A 23,751-nucleotide genomic window follows, 5' to 3' on the forward strand; every position below is an offset into this window, starting at 1 on the left:
GGAGATCAACAAATGTTATTTTTCTCTTTTAATGCAATAAAATGCACTTTGCTTTGCTAGACCGTTGTTTACGGACTCCTCATTTCACCCATAAATCAGTGATTACAAGCTGTGTTCACGTGCTTTGTGTCTCCAAACAGCCACTTCAATTCATTCAGGCTCGACACAAACAAACAAAGAGATGAAAACTCCTCGTTATCGGAGCAGATGGAGGAACGGAGCCGTGTTGACTTGTCCTTGTTTGGAGAAGCAGGACTCCAGCCAGTCCTTCTGCACCGGGACGGCCTGAGAGAACCGCCGGACCAGATCCCGGAGCTCCTGGTTCACACGGATCACACACCAATTAATCCAAAATGAAGGATGTTTCTCTCGGATTGCTCTTATCATCTGCTTCTGGTTTTAATGTTTTTATTATTGGCAGCACTTCAGATTCACCAAAGTCACTCAACAAGGCAGCGAGGCACGTTTACATCAGTGTGAGTGAATGAGTCTGGTGTGTTTGTAGATCATAGATAACAGCTTCATTCCCTCAGAAAGGTCTGTGTGACAGCAAGCTGAAGAGCTGAAGACATTCTGAATACAGCTTCACTTCAACTGAGAGACATTCTGTGAGGAGTGAACATACGTCCACAGCAGAACATCACTTTGCTCCCGTGCTGGTTCTCCTGTCTGTTCTATCAACTCATGTACTGCAGGAGAACCCTGACTGTGGAGGAGAACCACACACACACACACACACACACACACACACACACACACACACACACACACACACACACACACACACACACACACACACACACTACAGAACATCAGGACTGTCTCTTTAATTTCTTCTGCCTATATGAATCGAGTGAAGAGCTCTGACCTGTGATTGGCTGCTGCTCTGCGGCTCTGCTACGATGTGAGTGACCTGTGGACTCATGACGTCCTCCTCGTCTCCATCATACGTTCACAGCAGCTAAGGAGCGTTTTAATCATCGCAACACTATAAATGAACAGATCTGTCTTTCACTGAAGACGTAAACTGTACGAGCGATGAAACACTTTCAAGCGTTTGTCACACACGATGTGTTCAAGGACCGTCGGAAAGATGACAATCTGACGATAATGACATTTTCACAGCTTCTGGCTGTGATGAATGTAGTTTTGCCGATTGAAAGGATATGTGATGAGGTAGCGGGCCAGCCTCTTCCTCTCTGATGCAGCCAGGTTGTAGAAAAACACACGGACTCCCCTCATGAAGTCGGGGAGCTCCGTGGGGCCGCGGAGGCTCCCCGGGGGAGCCGAGGGGCCGGGGGCCTCGTCATCGGCCGGCCCGTCGGAGCGATGCAGCTGTGGCTCTGAGGAGGACGTCGACGTCTGAGGAGCAGCTGAGCTCTTCTGCGCTGCTCTGTTGTGGTAGTAGCTGTCCGTCAAGTTAAGAGAAACGACCCCTCACTCGCTCAGACAGACGCACGCAGAATAAATGCGAAATTACCAGAAAGGTTTTGTTCTTACGATCGTGTTTATGCCAGTAAATCAGAATCATTCTGATCTGCAATAATCACACGGCCACGCCCCCGTTTCTCCTGTTGGTTTATCACAGGAAACAGGTGAAGTGGTTGTAAAAGAAAGAAGCCTGGACCCTAAATAAAAAAATATCAAAACAAATACTGATCAAATATGAGACAAGTGTCTGAAGACAGAGAAGATGAGAACACATCTTTGGCTGTAATAACTGCACTGATACATAACCAAAGGAGAACAGGTCCAGCAGAGATCATTGATGTCATAATTGTACGCGGCTGTATCCAATAGTTTAGTTTATATCTTTGACATTTGAATTGCTGCTCAGCTGCTTCATTGCATCTCTATTCTTTCTGATAATTCTGTACTATAAATAAATACAACTACAATAATATTATTCGCTGTTTTCTGTAGCGTGATAATAATGTCATAAAATATGACACACATCCAAAAAGCTTCGTTCAAAAACCTCAAAAGAGGCTTCGAAACATATTTAATTATGACGATAATCTGAGAAGCGTAGCTGCATTTCGTAAACTAACGGTTTAAAATGTTGTTGTCTGTTAAAGAATCTGATTATGAATGTGGTTTTAATATGCGATGCATTTATTTGAAGAGGTGTGTGTTGTTCTAGGGGGGGGGGGAATCGATACAGCATAGTATCGCGATATTTTGTGTGGCGATATTGTATCGATACACGGACGCCAAGTATCGATCTTTGATTATATAAACTATGAAATGAATTTTTTTTCTCTTTTTTTAGAAAAATCAAATCAATTGTCAAAAACAAAGTAGAATATGTCGAAAAAAGTCAAAAACGGTCATATATCGTATCGTGGCCCAAGTATCGTGATAATATCGTATCGTGATAATATCGTATCGTGATAATATCGCACCGTGATAATATCGTATCGTGATTATATCGTAGCGCGACCTAAGTATCGTGATAATATCGTATCGTGACCTAAGTACCGTGATAATATCGTATCGTGATAATATCGTATCGTGATTATATCGTACCCTAAGTATCGCGATAATATCGTATCGTGGCCTAAGTATCGTGATAATATCGTATCGTGACCTAAGTATCGTGATAATATCTTATCGTGATTATATCGTACCCTAAGTATCGCGATAATAGCGTACCGTGGCCTAAGTATCGTGATAATATCATACCGTGACCTAAGTATCGCGATAATATCGTATCGTGATATCGTATCGTGACCTAAGTATCGTGATAATATCGTATCGTGGCCTAAGTACCGTGATAATATCGTATCGTGACCTAAGTATCGTGATAATATCGTACCGTGATAATATTGTATCGTGATAATATCGTATCGTGATTATATTGTATCGTGACCCAAGTATCGTGATAATATCGTATCGTGACCTAAGTATCGTGATAATATCGCATCGTGATAATATCGTATCGTGATAATATCGTATCGTGACCCAAGTATCGTATCGTGACCTAAGTATCGTGATAATATCGTATCGGGATAATATCGTATCGTGATAATATCGTATCGTGATAATATCGTATCGTGATTATATCGTATCCTAAGTATCGTAATAATATCGTATCGTGGCCTAAGTATCGTGATAATATCGTATCGTGACCTAAGCATCGTGATAATATCGTATCGTGATAATATCGTAGCGTGATATCGTATCGTGACCTAAGTATCACGATAATATCGCATCGTGATAATATCGTATCGTGATAATACCGTATCGCGATAATATCGTATCGTGATAATATCGTATCGCGACCTAAGTATCGTGATAATACCGTATCGTGATAATATTGTATCGTGATAATATCGTATCGTGATTATATCGTATCCTAAGTATCGTAATAATATCGCATCGTGGCCTAAGTATCGTGATAATATCGTATCGTGACCTAAGCATCGTGATAATATCGTATCGTGATAATATCGTAGCGTGATATCGTATCGTGACCTAAGTATCGCGATAATATCGCATCGTGATAATATCGTATCGTGATAATACCGTATCGCGACCTAAGTATCGTGATAATATTGTATCGTGATAATATCGTATCGTGATAATATCGTATCGTGATTATATCGTAGCCTAAGTATCGTAATAATATCGTATCGTGGCCTAAGTATCGTGATAATATCGTATCGTGACCTAAGCATCGTGATAATATCGTATCGTGATAATATCGTAGCGTGATATCGTATCGTGACCTAAGTATCGCGATAATATCGCATCGCGATAATATCGTATCGTGATAATACCGTATCGCGATAATATCGTATCGTGATAATATCGTATCGCGACCTAAGTATCGTGATAATACCGTATCGTGATAATATCGTATCGTGACCTAAGTATCGTGATAATATCGTACCGGGACCTAAGTATCGCGATAATATCGTATCGCGACCTAAGTATCGTGATAATATCGTATCGTGATAATAGCATACCGTGGCCTAAGTATCGTGATAATATCGTATCGCGACCTAAGTATCGTGATAATATCGTATCGTGATAATATCATACCGTGGCCTAAGTATCGTGATAATATCGTATCGTGATAATATCATACCGTGGCCTAAGTATCGTGATAATATCGTACCGCCACCTAAGTATCGTGATATCGTATCGTGACCTAAGTATCGTGATAATATCATACCGTGGCCTAAGTATCGTGATAATATCGTATCGTGATAATATCATACCGTGGCCTAAGTATCGTGATAATATCGTATCGTGATAATATCGTATCGTGACCTAAGTATCGTGATAATATCGTATCGCGGGACCTCTGGTGATGCCCACCCCTAGTGGTCTCTTCATCACACAACATCTCTTCTAAACTCGTTCGCAGAATAAAACAATATTTATGAAGCTCGGATTTGAGCGTAAACCTTTTTCTTCTGTGTTTTTTAGATTCGGCTGAAACCCTCTGAAGATACATGAACGTGGGGACGCCTGTGGACGCCAGGTGCTTCCTGATGAGCCTCTCCGTGCCGTACCAGTTGAAGCCTCTGGTGGAGTGGCCGATGCGAGGGAGATGGACGCTTGCTTTGTGGAGAGAACACACAGATAATAGTCACGAGTGGTCAGAAAGCTTCTCTACGAGGTAAACGAAGACTTGACTCAGGCAGGTAATCTCGGCTCCAGGTGAACAAACCCTGAAGGAAACATAGATCCCTATCATGCGTTTTATAACACTTTCATCACGCTCCTCCTCCTTCTGTCTGTCCTCAGACAGGCGTCATTATTGTGTGTTGTTGACGCTTCTGAACAGACAATGACTTGAACGCACCTTTGTTTCTTTTGGCTGCAGCGTGAATCTTCTTCAGACCGTCGTCCAGAGCCGTCAGGAGAATCCCAGACAGCTTGTTGCTTTTGTCTCTCTGCTGTGCGACGATCAAGGCCAGCTGAGGTGAAGAAAACAGCTTCATGCGCTATTTGTATTTTATCGTTTCTCATCTTCACACTTTTGTCACCGCGCCTGAACACAAACCCAGCGTGTCACGTCATCATTTTGTGTCGCTGCGACTGCAAAGGAGAACGCTTTTAAATCAGACAAGTGTGCATCTATGTTCAGAGAGCAGAGGCTGTTCTTTATGTGGCCGTTTTATAGAATAGTTTTCTCCTCTAAAGACATCAGAGCAACCTGTTAAACCAGCTGAACAGAACCTACTTGATCCCGGCCGTCGAACCTGGACTGTTTGTCATCGATGGGGAAGAGCAGCACGTTCCCAACCTCCAGATCTGAAACAAAGCACAAAGGTCACACTTTACATTTCTTGATGTATTTTTCATTTCATGTCAACCAGACGTGACAGATGAAGAGTGTTGCGTAATCTCACCTTTCATCTTGCCAGCCGACTCGTACTTCTTCCGTGGTTCATCCGACCGGACCTCCAGAGCGGTGAACAGGCCTCCTCTTCCCCACTGGCCCGAGTCATCTTCACACAAAACATTACTCGTGACGACAAGTAAACATCTTCCGATGTCATCGCACTGATACAGGAAGCAATGAAGAGCATCTGCTTCTAAATGGTTTCAAATGAACTAAATCTTTCTCAATATATAAAAAAAATCATCACATTTTATGACATTTTGCAACCAAATAAAAAAATGTAGAAAATAAAAAGCCAAAATATTCACAGGCAACATGTCGCTTACATTTAATTCTTTGCACTGAACATGTAAATATCGTACAGAAGTTGACTGTGAGACTGTGAAGCAGATTATTCTCACAATAAGATTTTCCGAATCCAAAAGACATTTTTTACAGTGGTTAGTTTTGCTCCTGTCTTCAGAAAACACCAACGTCTGTCAGATTGTAATGTATAAACATGTAGTAGACTTGTGTAATCATGTGTTAACATATAGACTGAGAGGAGCAGACTGTCAGACCTGCTGCAGTAACGAGAGGTTTTCTAAAGGGAGTCTGGTGCTCAGAGACACTACAGCTTTAGTCCACAGGGGGCGCCAGAATCAAGAGAAATGAAAGTTCCTTGCAGCAGCTTAAATTCCATACTTTGGCACATGTTCTGCTAGCTTTCTCTTTATCGCATACGAAGTGTAATACAGGTTTCGTACCAACGCAGTGGACGATGATGGCGTCTCCCTGAGCGGCGTGAGGATGAGTAACATCCCCCAGAACGTATCTGATGGCCGTGCTGTCGGAGTCTGTGGAGCACACGCTGCTGTCGTCCTCTTCTTCTTCTTCTTCTTCTTCTTCCTCACTGTTTACCGGCGGCAGACATTGCGACCTGTAGCCGCACGACTCCCACCACGCCATTCTGCCCGATGAGAAAACAACGTGTAAAGTCACGAGAGCTGAAATAAAAAAACTGACATAATAAATGATTCGACAAATCTTTTACTTTTTCTTGTGTTTCTGCTCTTGTTGCTTCTTCTTCGTGTCCTCCTGGAGTTTGGCTCTCTTGGCTGCGGCCTCCTCTCGTCTCTGGTGTCTGAGCTCCAGCTCTGCCTCCGTGAGGGCTTTCCTCTTCCTCGTCGGTATCCCGAGGGCTACCGACAGCGAAGCCTGGGAACAAACACGAGAAGTCACGCTGTTGGTCACAGTTCAATTTGGACAGTGAGCACCATGATTTGAGTTTAGCTCAGCATTCACAATGTGACCTTTTTACATCAACCATCATGTCCACGGCTGTTTACCAGCGATAACAGCTTCATTCCCTCAGAAAGGTCTGTGTGACAGCAAGCTGAAGAGCTGAAGACATTCTGAATACAGCTTCACTTCAACTGAGAGACATTCTGTGAGGAGTGAACATACGTCCACAGCAGAACATCACTTTGCTCCCGTGCTGGTTCTCCTGTCTGTTCTATCAACTCATCTACTGCAGGAGAACCCTGACTGTGGAGGAGAACCTCACACACACACACACACACACACTACAGAACATCAGGACTGTCTCTTTAAAGACGAGAGTAAACGTGAGCGATATACAGCGTGCACATTGGAATCACATCAGTGGTGAGACAGATTCTTACTCCAGCTTGGTGCCGTAGAGCTCGTCCTCCTGCAGCTCTCTGGAAGTCGGCCAGCTGCTCCTCCAGCAGACGGTCGAAGCTCTTCTGGTCTTCAGAGCTCGGGTCTCTGCTGTAGTCTTTGCCCTCAAAGTAGTACATGTGGTCTGGAGGGACAGGGCAGCATGATGGAGTGTTAATATTCAATCACAAAGTTAAGCTTCTTGTGGTGAACCATCTGAACCATCTGAACCATCTGAACCTTCTGAACCATCTGAACCTTCTGAACCTTCTGAACCATCTGAACCATCTGAACCATCTGAACCATCTGAACCTTCTGAACCATCTGAACCATCTGAACCTTCTGAACCTTCTGAACCTTCTGAACCATCTGAACCATCTGAACCTTCTGAACCTTCTGAACCTTCTGAACTACTCATACTTGTAAAAAAGTAAATATGAACCCAACAGAGGAGACCCGTGGTGCATTTTCTTGTTTTCAGGTTGAGAACTGAAAGTAAGAGCGAGATGTGTCTGAATGTTCTGCACACACGAACAAAAGGAGACTTTATAAGATAACACATACTCTGCCCGTCAGATGCAGAGCCGCTCTCCTCTTCTTCTTCTTCTTCTCTGAAGTCTTCCTCCACCCACTGACCGTCACGAGACGGACCGAGGATCTTCTCCAGTTTCACATCCGTCACAGAGCTCTCCTCCGATGACAGAAGCTTCTCCACCCCGAACTTCAAGATCTCACTGAGCTGCAGAGGACAAGGACACATGAGCGGACAGCTGGAGGGGGTGTAATACAGAGGACATAATAAAGACGATGATGATATTTGATCTTCCAAAAACCTGAAGTCCTGCAGCAGCTGACTGAGCTTGGTCCAGCAGAGAGAAGCGGCCTTCTTCAATGACCGTGTTGGTGAGGAGCAGCTTGGACACAGCTCGAGAGTACATGATCTCCTCCACGGTGTCTCTGGCCAGGAGGCGGATCACCTTCACGGGCCTGTAGCGAGTCAAGGATTAAAGAGCTTCTCCAGGAATTCAGTATCATTACAGCTTCCACCGTAACGACATTATACACAAGACTTTGTAATACAGTTAGTAGAGACCGACGAAGCTACGCGTGTAAACCATGTGGTACAAACAATGACAACAACGCTGCCGTATTTACGCCTAGATGACGTTATTTTGGTGGCGATTTAGAAAACAAGTGCAGCAAGCTACGTTAGCCGCCGCTAGCATTAACACACATGAATCTCCAACTGAACCGTCACTTGTCAGGTTGCATTGTGGGTAGTCAAGGCGCGAGGTTTAGACGAGGTGGAAGAATTTGTTGAGTAAAAACATCCGGTATTTAGTTTTAATACGCTTTCTTTCGTGAGTCTGACGACGAGGCAGGAGGACGATGCTACGTCAGCGATTTAAAGCCGAACTGCAAACAACCCTGATGACATCATCAGCGTTGTTTGCGTCAGACTTTAGGAAGCTGCTCCAGCGATAAAGAGGACACGACACAACAGAGCTCAGGGAAGTGACGTCACGTCCTCATTAACATCTACGACCTATTGCAGCTGACCTAGCCCGCTCCGAGTAACCATTGACAACCGTCACCTGTTCTGACCAATCCGGTGGCAGCGAGCAGCAGCCTGCAGGTCATTCTGAGGGTTGAAGTCGCTGTCCATGAAGATGACGGTGTCAGCAGCGGTGAGGTTCAGGCCAACTCCGCCTGCAAAGAACAGCACACAATGTCTGAAAACAACTTGTTATTTACACACTTATTGAGGAATATAGCTTCAAGCATTCGGCACACAAACCTTCAACACTTCGTCACTTTAAAGCAGTTTAGAAGCTCGACATGTGACGTCTGATGTGATAGAATGAATCACTCTGTGCTGCAATGGGATCAAATGTTGTGCTTTTAATGGGACATTTTTGGTCTGAGTGTCTGTTCAGTTTATTATTGACTTATTATTGGACCTGAGGTTCAACTTACTAAATAAAAAATGCCAAAATGTCTAAAATGTCCCTCGTGATGCAGAAGTGTTAATGACTACAAACTGCCACACCTCTGTTTACGAGCTGCAAAAGTTAATAGTTCAACATGTTTGTAATAAATGTAAAATCTAAAGATATCAAAAACAATGAATGAGATCTCAATCACAAAGCATCTTTAACGTGAAGCACAAGGGTTTAAATAGTGCATTTGAGTACTCTGAAGCACAACAGGAACATGATTGATGCTGATGATGTTCAGTTGAATCCTACACATCACAACACAACTTGTCTTCCTGGTTGTAGTTTTTAGGGTTTCCAGTCACCTGCTTTAGTGCTGAGCAGAAACACAAAGATATCTTTGCTGCTGAAGTTCTTCACTGCTAGATTTCTTTCTTCCCCTCGGACGGACCCGTCCAGACGCTCATAGCTGTAACCTGAAGAGAAGAGACCGACGAGAGAGCTCCTCTGTAAAACATTACAGTCACCAACGGAGGTTCACTTCAGGTACATCATGATGCCTTCAGGCTCTGCTCAGTGAACACGAGTACTGGCTGAAGGTACATGATGATGCCTTCAGGCTCTGCTCAGTGAACATGAGTACTGACTGAAGGTACGTCATGATGCCTTCAGGCTCTGCTCAGTGAACACGAGTACTGACTGAAGGTACATGATGCCTTCAGGCTCTGCTCAGTGAACACTAGTACTGGCTGAAGGTACATCATGATGCCTTCAGGCTCTGCTCAGTGAACACGAGTACTGACTGAAGGAACGTCATGATGCCTTCAGGCTCTGCTCAGTGAACACGAGTACTTACTGAAGGTACGTCATGATGCCTTCAGGCTCTGCTCAGTGAACATGAGTACTGACTGAAGGTACGTCATGATGCCTTCAGGCTCTGCTCAGTGAACATGAGTACTGACTGAAGGTACGTCATGATGCCTTCAGGCTCTGCTCAGTGAACATGAGTACTGACTGAAGGTACGTCATGATGCCTTCAGGCTCTGCTCAGTGAACATGAGTACTGACTGAAGGTACGTCATGATGCCTTCAGGCTCTGCTCAGTGAACACGAGTACTGACTGAAGGTACGTCATGATGCCTTCAGGCTCTGCTCAGTGAACACGAGTACTGGCTGAAGGTACATCATGATGCCTTCAGGCTCTGCTCAGTGAACATGAGTACTGACTGAAGGTACATCATGATGCCTTCAGGCTCTGCTCAGTGAACACGAGTACTGACTGAAGGTACGTCATGATGCCTTCAGGCTCTGCTCAGTGAACACGAGTACTTACTGAAGGTACATCATGATGCCTTCAGGCTCTGCTCAGTGAACATGAGTACTGGCTGAAGGTACATCATGATGCCTTCAGGCTCTGCTCAGTGAACACGAGTACTGGCTGAAGGTACATGATGCCTTCAGGCTCTGCTCAGTGAACACGAGTACTGGCTGAAGGTACATGATGCCTTCAGGCTCTGCTCAGTGAACATGAGTACTTACTGAAGGTACATCATGATGCCTTCAGGCTCTGCTCAGTGAACATGAGTACTGACTGAAGGTACATGATGCCTTCAGGCTCTGCTCAGTGAACACGAGTACTGGCTGAAGGTACATGATGCCTTCAGGCTCTGCTCAGTGAACACGAGTACTGGCTGAAGGTACATCATGATGCCTTCAGGCTCTGCTCAGTGAACATGAGTACTGACTGAAGGTACATGATGCCTTCAGGCTCTGCTCAGTGAACATGAGTACTGGCTGAAGGTTCATTATAACGTTATCGTGATGTGTTCATGTCATCTGTTAAATGTAGTTTTGGTGATGAACTAGAATAAATCCAGTAGTTTGAAGGAGACGTTTTCACATGAATATGAAATAGATATTAAAGATGAATTATGATGTTTAACTTCTAACACGAGCTCTAAGCTCATTATTATACTTCATTAAAGATAATAATGAAGAGATTTATTTAAATCAATAAAATCATCATCTTTTATTTTCTAATCTAATCTAATTTTGCTAAAACAAAGTAAAAGTACAACATTTAGTATTTTTAAGGTTTACCTCTGAACTCCATGTAATCCTGAAGAATGTCCAGCAGCCTCGTCATCTGAGAGAACAGCAGGATCCGATGACCCCTTCACCCACAGACAGGAAGAGAGGTCAGACCTCTCAGACCAGGCTCTCTCAGGAGAGAGAGAGAGAGAGAGAGAGAGAGAGAGACAGAGAGAGAGACAGAGAGAGAGAGACAGAGAGAGAGAGAGACAGAGAGAGAGAGCCAGAGAGAGAGAGAGACAGAGAGCCAGAGAGAGACAGAGAGACAGAGAGACAGAGAGAGAGAGAGACAGGGAGAGAGAGAGAGACAGAGAGAGAGAGAGAGAGAGACAGGGAGAGAGAGAGAGATAGAGAGGGGGGGGGGGGGGGGGGGGGGGAGAGGACGTTTGAGACGACGACGTCTCACTCCAGAACTAAGACAGTACCGATAGCAGAACCAGTCACTCTGGACCTCATCAAGAAGGTGTTTTTACTCATTTAGAACCAGGTTCCGGTGGGGGGGGTAGATGGTCTCACCCTTTGTGCAGGTAGGCCAGCATGGCGTCCAGAAGACACAGTTTCCCGCTGGCTTCCACCAGATGCTGGCCCATCTCAAAGGGCTCCGGCTCCACTCCTGAACCACAGAAACAACGTGAGGCGTCTCGGACGAGATCCGTCCGGTTCGGCAGCGATTCGTCATCTGTTGATCACATCTCACCGTTGAACAGGTACGGGTGGTCCACGCACTTCCTCAGGTTCATCAGGATGTTCAGCAGCCGGTTCTTGTTGCCCTGATCGTTTCCAAAAGCCTCTGAAACAAACACAGTCTGGTGAGTCGTTCATCATTTACCCCCAAAAACAAAACAGCGTTTTGCTCCAGTTTACAATTTTCACATCAATTTTCACATCAGAGTAGAGTTAGACCAATACATTTATACATTTATATATCCTCTGTTAGTATTAACAGTATTATTATTTCCACTAGCATTCGTTTAAATATTGTTTGTTTCAGGTTTAAAAGTGAATACAAAATGTGCCGATATATCGTGATCAGAGTATCTTTTAAGCTCTCAAATATCGATTCCAGGAATCAATCCAGTACCAGACTGCACCGTCTCACCCAGATCCTTCATCAGAATGGCTTTGTAGTATTTCTTCTGCAGGGCCGACATGCCGTGGTACATCAGCAGCTCCGTCTTCTTCGGCAGATCGACGGCCACTTCTGACTTGACCCGACGGAGCAGGAAGGGTTCCAGCACGCTCTGCAGCTCAGCAGCTGCAGGCCGAAGACCAGAGGGACACAGAATCTACAGTTGAAGTGAAGCTATATCTAGCATGTCTTCACCTCTTCACCTGCCTCCATCTGTTACTGAGGTTGTGTTGTTGAGACTTTAGTGAATCTGAACGAACTCTTTAAAACAATTCTGACGGTCCTTGAACACATCATGTTGGAAAATGCACCTGAAACAAAGCTTAGAATTGTGATATTCTGGTTCTATAGAGATGAAGGACTTTATGTTACAGAGAAAATCAAAACCAGCGAGAGAAACATGAGACAGGAGCATAGAAAGGGCCTGAAACCGCTTTGTGGTTCAGAAGGTTCATGTGAAACAAGAAGCAGGTCCTTCCTACCGAGAGCAGGTCGACTCTGAATGTCGGCGTAGGAGTTGGTGAAGTCGTCCGCCGCCTCAGCCGTGAAGATGTCGGGCTGAATGAAGCTCAGCAGGGAGTAGAGCTCCTGCAGGTTGTTCTGGATGGGGGTCCCCGTCAGCAGGACTCTGAAACCAACTGAGAACTACACCCGGGGGGGGGGGGGGGGGGGGGGGTTAGAATCATGAAGAAACAGATCCTGACAGCTCAACGCAGCTGAGGCTCAGTACCTGAGTCAAGGCGCTGTGCAGCACTGACTTCTGGTTCTTCAGCCTGTGAGCTTCATCAACAACGAGCACCTTCCACTTCCACCTGAGGAGCAGAGACAGTTCACCGATAACACGGAACAGGGACATAAACTCATTTAAATATTTAACACATGGATCCTACTACACGCACACATACAGTCTAACATATTAGACGGCTGCTGCGTGTGTTCATTGGCTTTAATTCATTCATAAGTTGATGCATTGTTGTGTTCTTCATTAAGTCCATTCATCAAACAACACAACCAAACCTCATTTCTACCAGTGAAGGAAGTACATTTACTCCAGTACTGTACTTTACGTGAGTATTTCCATTTGATGCAACTTTATACTTCAAGTTCTTCTTCCTCCACTGATTTCTACTAAATGTGTCGAAAGATTTCAATCAGTTTCTGATGATTTATAATTGAGAACAAACTCACCGTCTCAGGAATGAAGCATCTTTGAGACACAGCTGGAAAGGAGAGATCGATTTATTTTTGTTAAAAACGTGTCAGTTAGAACACAGATGAACCAAAATGTTCAGATGAAATAGAAACACAGACCTCGTACGTCGTGAGCAGAACATGAAAGTCCCGAGTGCGTGTTTCCCTCTGGAGCTCAGCTCGTCTGTCTTTGTCTCCGTTGTAGCTCAACACAGTCAGAGACGGAGCGAAGCTGCAACCCAGAACAACCGTTCATACTTCAGGCTCACTTCATGAAATCACATTTAATGCTTTTTAAGACCTCGACAGAGACAAGTTAACCAATGCTTGTTAGTAAATATAGTAACAATATTGTAGTCTTTAGCCGAGCATCATCTGGACTGTACTACTCCTCATCCACTACTCTTAATGTGTACTGTTGAAAGACACCAATGTGAACGAGGCTGCACCCTTCCAGCTCCGTCCTCCAGTTGTCCAGCACAGACAGCGGGCTCAGCACCAGGAACGGACCGCTCCTCCCCAGAGCTCCTGACATGAACACCAGCAGAGAGATGGTCTGAAGAGACACCACGTTACTGCAATTATGACAGGAATTCATCACGCAGGCCTTTGCAACACAGCAGTGAACGGTGCAGAACGTCTTCATCACAATTATCACACGTTCTGAAAGTCAAAGGCGATGTTGAAAGATGAAGCATTAATTATCATATCACAAAATAAAAGTGACAAATCCTCATCACTGTACAGCTGGATATATTGGGAATTAAAATAGTAGAAGATTTTATTTCTAATGATTGGCTCATATTGTAATCGGCTCCTCATTTCAGCTCGAATGTGTTTTTCTCTATTCAATTTGTATTGAGTTTTTAGAGAGCCCCAAACAACGTCAACATAAAATACAATAATATACACTATATTAATATTAATATTAAAAAATAGTAATTCATTGTCTGGGAATATTTAAATATTCATATGAATATATTTTAGTTAGACATTCATGGAGTTGGTGTCTAGTCTCTTGTTCTTTTGGATGTTGAACTCTGTTTTTTTTTAGTTAATTGGTTTAAAGAGAAAACTGTTATTTTTATTCGTGTATTTTGAGTTCAGTTCAATGTGCAATAAAAGAATGTTTGAAATAACTATTATATAATAACACTTTGTAACTTTTGTTTTGAAAGGTTCTGTATAAATAAAGTGTTTAAATGTTATTGTCCAGATACGTCTGCAAAGTAACACTAAACTGACGCAAGCTGGTGAAAAAATAGACATGTAATTTATATATTATAGGTATATTAAATTAAAAGTACACATGCATCAGTACTTATATCAGCCTTAAGGAGGACTGGTGGATCTCGTACCTGACAGGTTTTTCCTAAACCCATCTCGTCTCCCAGAATGCATCCCTGCTGGTTCTTCAGACACTGGGTCAACCACTGGACCCCATCCAGCTGGTAAGGTCTCAGCTGGATCCCTGAGGGAAGGAGACAAGGAGACATGTAATGGACACGCCGGTAGGTCAAGTGAACTATCTAAATTGTCAGTCTGACAGCACAACACAACTGTCTGGATAGCGAGTTTAAACACAGTGTAAACATAGCCATTAGCTAAGCTAACTAACGTTGAATGAAAACGTAAATTAAAGACTTTACTAAAGTTAACAGTACCTTTTAATCCACATTTAACCAAGTCGCTCTGAGTGACAGCTGTCTTCTGCTTCTCTGCTACGCTGCTTTTTATTTTTAACAAAATGTCTGTCATGTTTCACAGAAGCTCAACTTTCTTCAGCGCAGACATGTACGGACAGGTCGGTTGTTGCTGTTGGGACGTTCAGCTACACTTCCGGGTTGGGTCACGTGAGGCTGGAGGGGGAAAAGGGCGTGCGCGCGCCTGTTCGAACTCCTAGTGAAACGGAAGCTAGAGAGACGAAAGCCCCGCCCTTTCCGGTTGAGTATTCGTGTGTATATATATTTTATAAGAAAGTAAAATATAAAGCACCTTTCCATTATTAGCTTTTACATTTATATTTAAATATTTACATCTAATATTTAAATATTTATTTAGTTATTGTGGATTTTTTACTTTTTTACTTGCACTGCAACAGGAAAACTGGGATATATTTGGAATGCCAAACATGAAGTTTGGTTTTAGGAAGTAAACTGTTTGAACTTCGACTTGGTTTCAGTTTTTTTATTGATAATTTGAAGCCCAATAAATAAAGCAACCGTTGTGTTGATTGATTTGATTTGAGACCAAATTCAAGAAACAATTTAAGGGTGCAAGACTCTTGTAGCAATACAACTTTTCTGTGGGAGCAATGGACAAAAACAGATCTAATCAAGATCAATAAATAAATATTTTTGAAAAAATATTGGTGGTTTTTTCATTATTACAGCCTCATAAATGAGTGTTCCTCCGGATCAAACACGACTTTAAGGCACCAAATCTTTTATTAAATGATGCAGGAAACTGCATTTTGAATTTTAAGTAACGATTTCAGTTCACACAATTTTACGCCATCTGAATTACAGCTGAACCGATCAGTAGGATTTGTCTTCTTTTCTTTGTCATGTATCATTGCAAACAAAATATTTTTGGATTCACTTTTGGTTGAAGAAAACATTTGAAGAAGTCAGGTTTGGATCTGTGAAGTTGTGACGTTTTCTTCTTTTTTTTTTACATTTCATATGCAGGATTGTCCAAACTTTTTTAAAATTGTGAGAAAAATACAAAGGAGTCACGGGTCAAACAATACTGAGTGTGTAGAAAATCTGTGTTTCCAGACCAGAAAACAGTAAGAAGACTGATGTTTACTTTGTCTTGGAACATTATTCTCTTGTTCTTTGGAAACTAAGGAAACACACTTTCCTTTGACTTCACTCGCTCTCTTCCGTCTTTTAACTTCCACCATGTTTATCTGATCGACTGAGGTAAATGTTTCTATCGGATAGTAATCAATGATGGTTGACTCAAAATCACAGCGACATCTAGTGTTCAAACTGAGAAGTACAACAAAATATTACAAATATACTCAAGCCACATTCTAGATTATTCTTTAGAATGTACAGAGAGACATTTGCAGCCAAGTGTACAAAGGAGGCTCCTCGTAGTGATGGGAAGAATGAGGCTGTTTTATTTACAAAATAAACATTAATACATATAGTTATTACTAATATTTACACATATTACAAACCAAGCCCCCTCCCGCTCATTAAAACTGGTATAAGTAATCAATACACACCAAACTATCATTCAGCACAATGCATGAAGCATAAACAAAATAAAAGAAAGGTCTTTGGAGATCAAACAGGAAGAGTCTCAGACTCTCTGAAGGAGGAGGAGGAGGAGGAGGAGGAGGAGGAGGAGGAGGAGGAGGAGGAGGAGGAGGAGGAGGAGGAGGCCTCTTCATCCAGCAGGAAACCCTCCGAACATCGACGGGCCTCAAACACACACCGCCACCAACTTTATTATCGCATCCCTGGAAAGTAATTCACATAAATCAGACCTGGACACATGGAAATAACAGCATTATGAGTCTGAATAGTGATGTCAATCAATGTCGTTTCAACAACAAACCTCACAAACGGGATGTACGAAAGACTGTACCTGCAAACAAACAAACAAAAAACACATTTAATGTCACAAATCAATAATCATCTCAGACTGAAATCTATGAGGAGAAATGATAACTCACCAGGCGAACGACAGGACCTGCAAGATGACAAATAACAAAGCAAGTCCAAAGTTCTTCCACTGCAAGACAAAACGAATGAAGTGAAACTTCAAATCGATACTGAGTCATCTTCATCAATGAGATGTGATCGTGAATAACTCAACTCACCCAGAAGACGGCGCAGAGAGTCAACACGAGGCACGTCTGAACAAAATGTAATCACAGTCATCGTCATATTCTTTATGATTCATTTCCCCTTTAGAGGTCTGCTTGTAGGGACGGAGGGGAAACGAGTCAAAGGTCAAAATCAATAACTATATTTCGTGCACTTACAATCATAAGCGTGGTGGCCAGGGCTCTTGTTTTGTCACACATCCTTTTCACTTGCTTCATTGGCCCCATCAGAAACATGGTGCTGTCGGACAGAAACATATAGAAGAACCTTTGCTTTTTGGTGACTTTGCCTTTTTCTGTTCTGTTTGAATTTTAGGGTTCTGGTTATGGTTCTGGTTCTGGTTAGGGTTATGGTTCTGGTTCTGGTTCTGGTTATGGTTATGGTTAGCCTGCTCCCTGTTGGAGTCGCTTTAACTTTTTGTTGATGACTTTTTAACGAAAAGACCTTATTTCCAACTTCACCTCGTCCCCAGAGTCTGTGTCTGCGCTTGGGTCTTAGCTAAACCTGAGAGAATGTGACACATGTGGCCAGATATTACACATTGCACCTTCAAAATAAAAGCACCAGACACTACTGACCTGCCCAGAGTACATAGGTTTCCCAAAGTGTAAAAGACAATGAAGAGAATGATCCCGATCCTGGGGAGGAAGAGCAGACACACTCCCTGCAAAGACAAACACGGAGACATGTTGATTTCCTCTCAAATAACAATTCAAAAATACAAAATCTGCAGGTTTTTCATCTCTAAACTGCTGCAAAGACATTCCTTCCTGCTCAGTGTTGCTGAGTCACATCTTGAACATTCCTCAGAGCCAGAAGAACCAGCACAACCACCTCTCCCTGCTGCCTCTTCCTCGTTGAAGTGGAGCATGAAGATTATTAATATTATTATTATTATTACATGGACATTATTGAAAGATCCTTACCAACACTGCGCACACGCCCCCCACCACGAAACACGCGACGAACCCCTTCACCCGTGTCCCCCATCCTAAGGTCGAGGCTTCGTTCACAGTCTGTGTTAATAAAGTTCGGATTGAATCTTTGATTGTTGGCTCGGTTTGACTTTGTCTGCTGGAGTTGATTTTACCTGTAACACGGTTTTGGCGTCTTTGCGCGCCTCTTCGCCGCTTAACACCGACTGTAGTTTGTCCATGACTGAAGACCCTTCAGAGCTGATGCTGCTGTTGCTGTTTCCTGGAGCGCGAGCGGCAATAAGTTGCCGGTTCCTCTTCAGATCTGTGCGGATGGACAACAAGGTCACGTGGCTGCTGCTGCTGTCAGGTATCTTACCTGCTGGACAGGTGGATGACTTCAGGTGAGTCACACCTGACAAACAGCACAGACGTCTCACGAGGATCTTTTTTTCTTACCTCATCCACGTGAGTGAATTTTAAAAAATCACATTCAAAGTTTTATGCAAATTGAGATTCAGCCTGCTGTCAAGAAGAGTTGAGCCCACAGAGCTGCCTCGAAAACATGCATACACGATCAAGGGAAGGTCAGGATATAAAAAGCATATAATCAGAAATCAATAGTTAAAGTGTAATCTAAAGATAAAGTGTATGATCGTTACATAACAAATGTTTAATACATAGAGTGATTTAACAAATGTAGACCTGATAATAATAATATGTGTATCTGAGTATAGTGCAGTCTAAGTGTAGAAAGTACGGAGAAAGAGGAAGTAAGCAGGGTGTTGGCTTCAAGGGATGGGGAAATAATGATGGTTGAGAAGAAAAGACACAAAGCACAATAATGATGAAGGATGAGATCAATAATCATTTTATAAGCAAATGTGTACTAACCAAACCGATTTAACAAATGTAAAAACTGATTAACAAATGTTCTGTGTGACCGGAGCTGCGATGTAAGAAAAGTGCTTGTCAGGATGACTTGCAGAAATTAGGAGAAGACTGTTGCAAGAGATGAGTCAGAGGCAGGAAGCCTGGACTTATATGGACATGTTCGAGTCAGAGGCAGGAAGCCTGGACTTATATGGACATGTTCGAACCCAACATCCTTTCCAGAGGGTGGGGGGGATGAGAGCATGTATTGAGCAGGAGGGGGGCTAACAGCCCAAATGATGAATAAAAGAAGTGGTTTGCTTGCTGCAAGCTGGGATTTCAACACGCGTGCTGTCCAAATGCACCAGATGAGAAGATACTGAAGCCTGCAGCTGATGTATTGAGGGCTTCGTCTCTGTTCACGGAAAAGAGACCTCTGTTCGTGGACAAGAAGATTTAAAGACGGAGGTTTTCCTCTCCCCACTGCTCGACTCTTAAACATCTGGACAACAGAGAAGATGCAGCAGCCCGAGAAAGACTTTGTACTGAGTTTTGTGGACTGTTGGACGAACTCCGTTGCAGAGCAGGAGGACCGAGGGTCCGGCCGGACCTTCGCTCCTAACAACTCCAAAAGAACTTTTTCATCGCACCATTGAAAATCCAGCTCCAACCGAGCCGTCTCGGCATCTAAAACTAATGAGTATAATCGAAGAAGAAATTTAAAGTAACGAATCAAGTGTAGTGACATTTTATGTGAGCTGTAGCTTTAACCCTTGCAAACTAACTAAATATAACCTGCAATAAATATCTAATCTGCATTTAAAGTAAATTTCTCAAGTGCATTCATTTGCTCAAGTAGTAAAAAGTTCCTCGTGGCAGTAAAAAGTTAAAGCCATTGTATGTCTAACAACTGAGTTCTGAAAGGTTATCCTAGAGACTGAATCCACTTAACAATCCCTTACGGTTTTAGCAAGAAGTAATCCTAGCCGTTAAAACCTAACCTGGCATTTACCAAGAGCACGGATCCATAAGAGGGAAGCTGCCATAACCGACGCGACTGGTAGGAGCGCCCGGGGTCAGGGTGGCCCCTCGACCGAGTGCACTCAGACCGGAGGAAGCAGGGTAGACGTCGGGAGTAACGGCAGTTAGAAGAGCCAGGCGAGTTCCCTCGCCAGAACACCAGCTCGAGAATCTTTTAATAGAGAGCTGAGTCAGTAATTAGCCCCGTATCGGGCCAGAAGTACCCAGGATCTAACATGTGGCGCCCATAACGTGGGGCTCGACGGAAAAGGAGTACGTTGAGTCCAAAAGAAGAACCCCGGCAGCCAAGAGAGGCTGTCGTTCGTGTACGAAAAGACCTGAGGTGAGGCGTTGGGGTAGAAAGTAAAGCTGCCCAAGCCTCGAAGAAGTCCGATGGCGAGACATCCACGCATCGAAGCTGTGTGTGGTATTTACAAGCCAGCACAGGAGAAGCCGCAGGCGACGGGGAGCATCGACCAGACTCGCCCGACCTGTAGAGGGGCCAGAGCCTGATCCCATCCCTTCCTCAACGCGCGACGAGAGGCTTTGGGAGGAAGGCGACTCGAGACAACAAAGACAAAGTCCAAGATGCAAGTGCAGCAGAACGGATCAGATGTTCCAGGGACCGGCCGGCAGACGGAGGCGACCCAGCGGGACGAGCCAGCGGCCCAGATGAAGGAATCGGCACCGGACGGCAGAGAGGACCCGATGGCGACGAAGGCAGCCCGCAGACGACGACGACTCAGCAGGACGTGCCAGCGACATCGACCCAGGACCCGGCAGCAGACGGCAGCGCGGACCAGGAGGAGGACGGCGCTGGAGCTCGAAGTGGTGCACCAGAGGGCCCACACGCGAGAAGAAATTCACTGGCAAGGAAACGAAGAAGTGGATCGTTTCGTCCAGATGACACAAATTGTCTTTGTTGGGATCGAGAAGTGGGAAGAATTGCCCAAAGGAAGGGTAGTCCCAGAAGAGAGCGTGGAGGAGGTGGTGCAGGCAGTGCATGGCGCACTAGGATTTGCAGTCACCGTTCCAACGCAAAGGGAACTGGAAAAGCAGCGACTCTGGATTCCTGAAAAAGAAGTCCGCAGAATCCTAAAAAAACTGTGAGTTGTGTGGTCGATACAACGCAGGAAGGAGAGGACAAAGGGAGGGGAGGACTCACCATTAAGAAAAGAGGAATCCAAGGAGTGGGGCAGCTGAAGCCGGTTCCGCATTAGGAGAAAACCAGGAACTCAAGAATGGCCACCAACATACAAGATTTACCACCCTACGTCAGAGTGGCCAATGTCAAAGGGGTGGTTAACATGAGAAGGAGCACTACGGGGCTCTGGGCAGGAAGAGCCCTGAGGAAGTTGGGTTATGCAAGAAGTGATTTCTCTCCGGAGAAAAAAGAAGTGTTGCAATGGAGAGAAATTAAGAATGACTGTGTGGTCTGCCTGCTGCCGACCACCCTAGCCGTTGCATGGCAGGGACCCGGAGACCAGAAACCACTCCGGGTCACAGGAAAAAGAAAAGAGTTTAACCGCATGCGCCATAAACCGGTGAAGGTTATGGATGCATGCATATGCGGTACATGCCGTGTGGAGAAGTTAACAAGGTTAACCTTCATCACCTAGTGGTGATCGACAGCTGGGAGCAGGCATCAGGACCGTCTTCACCAGAGGACGACGTGCTCGTCATCACTGCCCTGGCCGACGAAAACTTCCTGTGAGATTCCTACTAGCTAAGGCGAGGCAGCCTGTGACCTCAAGAAGGGGATGTCAAGAAGAGTTGAGCCCACAGAGCTGCCTCGAAAACATGCATACACGATCAAGGGAAGGTCAGGATATAAAAAGCATATAATCAGAAATCAATAGTTAAAGTGTAATCTAAAGATAAAGTGTATGATCGTTACATAACAAATGTTTAATACATAGAGTGATTTAACAAATGTAGACCTGATAATAATAATATGTGTATCTGAGTATAGTGCAGTCTAAGTGTAGAAAGTACGGAGAAAGAGGAAGTAAGCAGGGTGTTGGCTTCAAGGGATGGGGAAATAATGATGGTTGAGAAGAAAAGACACAAAGCACAATAATGATGAAGGATGAGATCAATAATCATTTTATAAGCAAATGTGTACTAACCAAACCGATTTAACAAATGTAAAAACTGATTAACAAATGTTCTGTGTGACCGGAGCTGCGATGTAAGAAAAGTGCTTGTCAGGATGACTTGCAGAAATTAGGAGAAGACTGTTGCAAGAGATGAGTCAGAGGCAGGAAGCCTGGACTTATATGGACATGTTCGAGTCAGAGGCAGGAAGCCTGGACTTATATGGACATGTTCGAACCCAACATCCTTTCCAGAGGGTGGGGGGGATGAGAGCATGTATTGAGCAGGAGGGGGGCTAACAGCCCAAATGATGAATAAAAGAAGTGGTTTGCTTGCTGCAAGCTGGGATTTCAACACGCGTGCTGTCCAAATGCACCAGATGAGAAGATACTGAAGCCTGCAGCTGATGTATTGAGGGCTTCGTCTCTGTTCACGGAAAAGAGACCTCTGTTCGTGGACAAGAAGATTTAAAGACGGAGGTTTTCCTCTCCCCACTGCTCGACTCTTAAACATCTGGACAACAGAGAAGATGCAGCAGCCCGAGAAAGACTTTGTACTGAGTTTTGTGGACTGTTGGACGAACTCCGTTGCAGAGCAGGAGGACCGAGGGTCCGGCCGGACCTTCGCTCCTAACAACTCCAAAAGAACTTTTTCATCGCACCATTGAAAATCCAGCTCCAACCGAGCCGTCTCGGCATCTAAAACTAATGAGTATAATCGAAGAAGAAATTTAAAGTAACGAATCAAGTGTAGTGACATTTTATGTGAGCTGTAGCTTTAACCCTTGCAAACTAACTAAATATAACCTGCAATAAATATCTAATCTGCATTTAAAGTAAATTTCTCAAGTGCATTCATTTGCTCAAGTAGTAAAAAGTTCCTCGTGGCAGTAAAAAGTTAAAGCCATTGTATGTCTAACAACTGAGTTCTGAAAGGTTATCCTAGAGACTGAATCCACTTAACAATCCCTTACGGTTTTAGCAAGAAGTAATCCTAGCCGTTAAAACCTAACCTGGCATTTACCAAGAGCACGGATCCATAAGAGGGAAGCTGCCATAACCGACGCGACTGGTAGGAGCGCCCGGGGTCAGGGTGGCCCCTCGACCGAGTGCACTCAGACCGGAGGAAGCAGGGTAGACGTCGGGAGTAACGGCAGTTAGAAGAGCCAGGCGAGTTCCCTCGCCAGAACACCAGCTCGAGAATCTTTTAATAGAGAGCTGAGTCAGTAATTAGCCCCGTATCGGGCCAGAAGTACCCAGGATCTAACACTGCTATAATATAATTTATTTTAAATATTTATTTAATTATGAATTATTTAATTTAGGGACTATTGATTGAATAAAACTGCAGAATAAGTAATATAGGGCATAAGGGCAAGACAAGAGGTTTTTAAATAAATTTGCATTTCGAGAATAACGTTGAGCTTTCAGTCGTGAAAAGTGAAAATATTTACAAAAATTAGAGACGAAAGGTTTTAATTTTTTGTTTCGTAAGAATACACATACAATGTTGACAATAAATGTTGAGAATAAACTTTTCAGAATAAATCCAACTACTAGCAGTAGCGCAAATACTGAAATTTCGACTTCATTCTTGAAATGCAAAATTTAAAAAAGTTATTCCTTTTCCGACA

The 23,751-nt window shown here is 43.8% G+C and overlaps 2 protein-coding genes across 3 annotated transcripts; both read right to left on the reverse strand.

Annotated features, from left to right (window-relative positions):
* Window positions 1–57: 57 nt before the first annotated feature.
* On the reverse strand, window positions 58–15,180 carry chd1l (chromodomain helicase DNA binding protein 1-like). Of its 2 annotated transcripts, none has more exons than XM_079266933.1 (25): window positions 15,034–15,180; window positions 14,728–14,840; window positions 13,819–13,925; window positions 13,490–13,601; window positions 13,367–13,398; window positions 12,909–12,990; window positions 12,661–12,823; window positions 12,149–12,304; window positions 11,747–11,839; window positions 11,566–11,662; window positions 11,059–11,132; window positions 9,324–9,434; window positions 8,617–8,731; window positions 7,855–8,008; window positions 7,586–7,760; window positions 7,024–7,166; window positions 6,393–6,556; window positions 6,106–6,308; window positions 5,367–5,465; window positions 5,198–5,268; window positions 4,817–4,931; window positions 4,464–4,572; window positions 1,169–1,408; window positions 869–950; window positions 58–318 (listed from the first exon to the last, which is right to left on the reverse strand). In XM_079266933.1, exons 1-25 carry the CDS (start codon window positions 15,125–15,127, stop codon window positions 196–198), a joined length of 3,027 nt encoding a protein of 1,008 aa, XP_079123059.1. In that variant the 5' UTR covers window positions 15,128–15,180; the 3' UTR covers window positions 58–195. The 2 variants fall into 2 exon arrangements, with proteins under 2 accessions (XP_079123059.1, XP_079123060.1); XM_079266934.1 differs by lacking the exon at window positions 58–318 and adding an exon at window positions 403–706.
* Window positions 15,181–16,731: 1,551 nt separating this feature from the next.
* Window positions 16,732–18,370, reverse strand: sft2d2a (SFT2 domain containing 2a; the record flags this gene model as incomplete). The annotated part of the gene is made up of 8 exons (XM_079267516.1): window positions 16,732–16,844; window positions 16,943–16,972; window positions 17,061–17,119; window positions 17,208–17,243; window positions 17,373–17,454; window positions 17,793–17,878; window positions 18,141–18,230; window positions 18,305–18,370. The coding sequence occupies 8 exons, from the start codon at window positions 18,368–18,370 to the stop codon at window positions 16,808–16,810; spliced, it is 486 nt and encodes a 161-aa protein (XP_079123642.1). The 3' UTR covers window positions 16,732–16,807.
* Between the last annotated feature and the right edge of the window lie 5,381 nt (window positions 18,371–23,751).

The sequence above is a fragment of the Melanostigma gelatinosum genome, assembly GCF_949748355.1.
Source record: "Melanostigma gelatinosum genome assembly, chromosome: 4".
Lineage (NCBI taxonomy): Eukaryota > Metazoa > Chordata > Actinopteri > Perciformes > Zoarcidae > Melanostigma > Melanostigma gelatinosum.

What these genes read in the sequence shown, in the direction of transcription:
- chd1l (XM_079266933.1), bottom strand. Translation starts at nt 15,127, where the DNA reads ATGACAGACATTTTGTTAAAAATAAAAAGCAGCGTAGCAGAGAAGCAG. An exon ending in TTCTGCTCACGACGTACGAG is followed by an intron (nt 13,399 to 13,489) that starts GTCTGTGTTTCT and finishes TCTCCTTTCCAG; the next exon opens with CTGTGTCTCAAAGATGCTTC. An exon ending in CTCTGCATCTGACGGGCAGA is followed by an intron (nt 7,167 to 7,585) that starts GTATGTGTTATC and finishes CTGTCCCTCCAG; the next exon opens with ACCACATGTACTACTTTGAG.